This window comes from Geospiza fortis, unplaced genomic scaffold, assembly GCF_000277835.1.
Source record: "Geospiza fortis unplaced genomic scaffold, GeoFor_1.0 scaffold179, whole genome shotgun sequence".
Lineage (NCBI taxonomy): Eukaryota > Metazoa > Chordata > Aves > Passeriformes > Thraupidae > Geospiza > Geospiza fortis.
In genome coordinates this window covers 526578-528982 of record NW_005054533.1, presented here as the reverse complement: position 1 = coordinate 528982, position 2405 = coordinate 526578, and the positions used below count along the sequence as shown (strand labels likewise).

Genomic DNA, 2405 nt, shown 5'->3' with positions numbered 1-2405 from the left:
GCCCAGGGCATGGCGCTCACCTCCACGCTCATGGCCACGCTGCCCGGCACCTTCCCCGCGTCCCCGCAGCACCAGGAGGCCGCCAGGAAGTTCGCGCCGCCGGGCAACTTCGAGAAAGGCGAGGGCATCCCCCCGGACGGCGGAGGCGACGATGGAAAAGCTTTCCTGGGCAAGGACGGAGCCCTGCTGCCCTTCCCCGCCGCCGACGCCGTCCAGGCTTCCCTCGGTGAGTGAGCGGGAGGTGATGGAGGGGGGACCGGGCAGCGGGGAGGGCTGAGCTCTCGGTAACATCGGAGCGAGCGGAAGATGCGCCGGTAGATAGGGGAAAAAAAAAGAGGAAAAAATAAAAAATTAAAACAGGGGGTGGTCAAAGCATGGTGTTTTGGGGTGCTGGGATGCTAACGCGAGGCCTCTGCTCCCTTCCAGCCGGGGCTCTCCGCGGCCAGGGCAAGGAGGACCCCAAGGCGGAGGAGGAGGCGAAAGGCAAGGAGGAAAGTTTCTCCATGGACAGCGACCTCGATTACAGCTCGGACGACAACATCGCCGGGCAGGCGGCTCACAAGGAGGAGGACTCTGGCAACGCGCTGGAGGAGAGCGCGCAGAACCCCCCCAATTCCAGCAGCACCACGTCCACGGGCAAAAACCGGCGGAGGCGAACAGCCTTCACCAGCGAGCAGCTGCTGGAGCTGGAGAAGGAATTCCACTGCAAAAAGTACCTGTCCCTGACCGAGAGGTCCCAGATCGCCCACGCCCTCAAACTCAGCGAGGTGCAGGTGAAAATCTGGTTCCAGAACAGGCGGGCCAAATGGAAACGGGTCAAGGCGGGCAACGCCAACTCCAAGACGGGGGAGCCCTCGCGGAACCCCAAGATCGTGGTGCCCATCCCGGTGCACGTCAGCAGGTTCGCGATCAGGAGTCAGCACCAGCAGCTGGAGCAAGCCCGACCCTGATCTCTCCCTCTCTCTCTCTCTCTCTCTCCTTCCTCCTCCCGCGCTCAGCTTTTCAAGGGAAAAGTTTCCAAACCCGGGGTTTCGAAGGCGACCCACCCGCACAAAAACAAAAACGAGAGAAGCAAAAAAAACAAAAACCAAGAAATGCCCTCTCAGACACAGTTTATTTGTACTGAGGGCTACAGAAGCTAAATTCTAGTCATGCCTTATGCCCACCCCCAAATTTAACATGTAAACTCATTACAAAAACTTTACAGCCCAGAACTGTAGGTGTGAAGGGGGGTGGCTTGCATAATGACAAGGTGAAGTCACAGAAAGTTTCTCAAAACCCACGTAAAAATTTCCCTAATCCATATGAGAGTTGGAGACAGTACTGGGAATGGAATATGCAAGCTGGGAAGCAGTTCTGATCAGTGCTCAAAAATATTACTGTTGAAGAGCTCTAGAACAGTAATCATAATGTGCCAAGATCTAACACTCTTCTGAAAGCAAGAAATCAACTGCGGTTGTATTTAATTTCAAAGGAAGACGAATTATATATAATTATGATGCTTTTAAAAAGTGCAAAAATCCTTGAAGGCAGCATGGAAACTATTCAAAGACACTATCCCAGAGGCTCAGACAATATGCACAGTATTTACTAAGGATTTTAGAAAGACCAGAAAGAATCCAGACTGTCTAAACTACTTAAGTAACAGTGACAAGGAGGCTGATAAGAGCAGGTGAATGTCCTTTGAAAAGCTGAAGCATTCAAATAAAAAAACCAGGAAAGATTTTATACACTGAAAGGTTTGATACTGAAGTCCAAGAAGTCAAGCTAAAAAAAGTGAAGAACTGAAAACAGCATAAAACTGAGAACTAATAAAGCACTTTGTACAGGAATTAGGAGCAGGTAGTCTACCACACAGTCACTAAGGTTAACAGATGTTCCAGACATGCAAGACGCAGCCAAAAAGAAAGGCTGAAAAGAAGAAAAACAAGGTACATTTTTGTATTCACATGCATCTACTTGTGAAGATCTAATGTGATAATTCCTCCTGAGAGACAGCACATCAGGTCTACACGATCTTCACTATTGTGTTTAATTTATTTCAATGTAGCTTATTTCCTTATAAGTTATGAAATTTAAAAGCAAACTAAGTCTTGTGAATAAAAACCGACAAAGAAACAAGAAAGACTTTAAAAGAGAAAAAAAAAAAAGCCCTGCAGCCCCCGAATGCTCTGTCCAGAAAAAAAAACAAAAAACAAAAACAAAAACAAACCGACAAAAAGACGAGAGAACAAACAGACAAAACAAAACAAAAAAAAAGCCGAAAGAAAACTCAGAGTTTCATTTCATGCCTTTTTTTATTGTTTGGTTTTATTGCCGATGGCTGAGTGGCAGGCACTGGGGAATGAGGTTTTAAAATCTCTTTTTTTTTTTTTTTTTTTTTTTTTTTTTTTTTTTTTTTTTTT

General features: G+C 47.3%; 1 protein-coding gene across 1 annotated transcript; it reads left to right on the top strand.

The window, feature by feature from the left end:
- The first annotated feature begins 6 nt into the window (after nucleotides 1-6).
- GBX2 (gastrulation brain homeobox 2) lies at nucleotides 7-1091 on the top strand. The gene is made up of 2 exons (XM_031063814.1): nucleotides 7-226; nucleotides 427-1091. The coding sequence occupies exons 1-2, from the start codon at nucleotides 10-12 to the stop codon at nucleotides 948-950; spliced, it is 741 nt and encodes a 246-aa protein (XP_030919674.1). The 5' UTR covers nucleotides 7-9; the 3' UTR covers nucleotides 951-1091.
- Nucleotides 1092-2405: the final 1314 nt, after the last annotated feature.

What these genes read in the sequence shown, in the direction of transcription:
- GBX2 (XM_031063814.1), top strand. Translation starts at nt 10, where the DNA reads ATGGCGCTCACCTCCACGCTCATGGCCACGCTGCCCGGCACCTTCCCC. An exon ending in CGCCGTCCAGGCTTCCCTCG is followed by an intron (nt 227 to 426) that starts GTGAGTGAGCGG and finishes GCTCCCTTCCAG; the next exon opens with CCGGGGCTCTCCGCGGCCAG.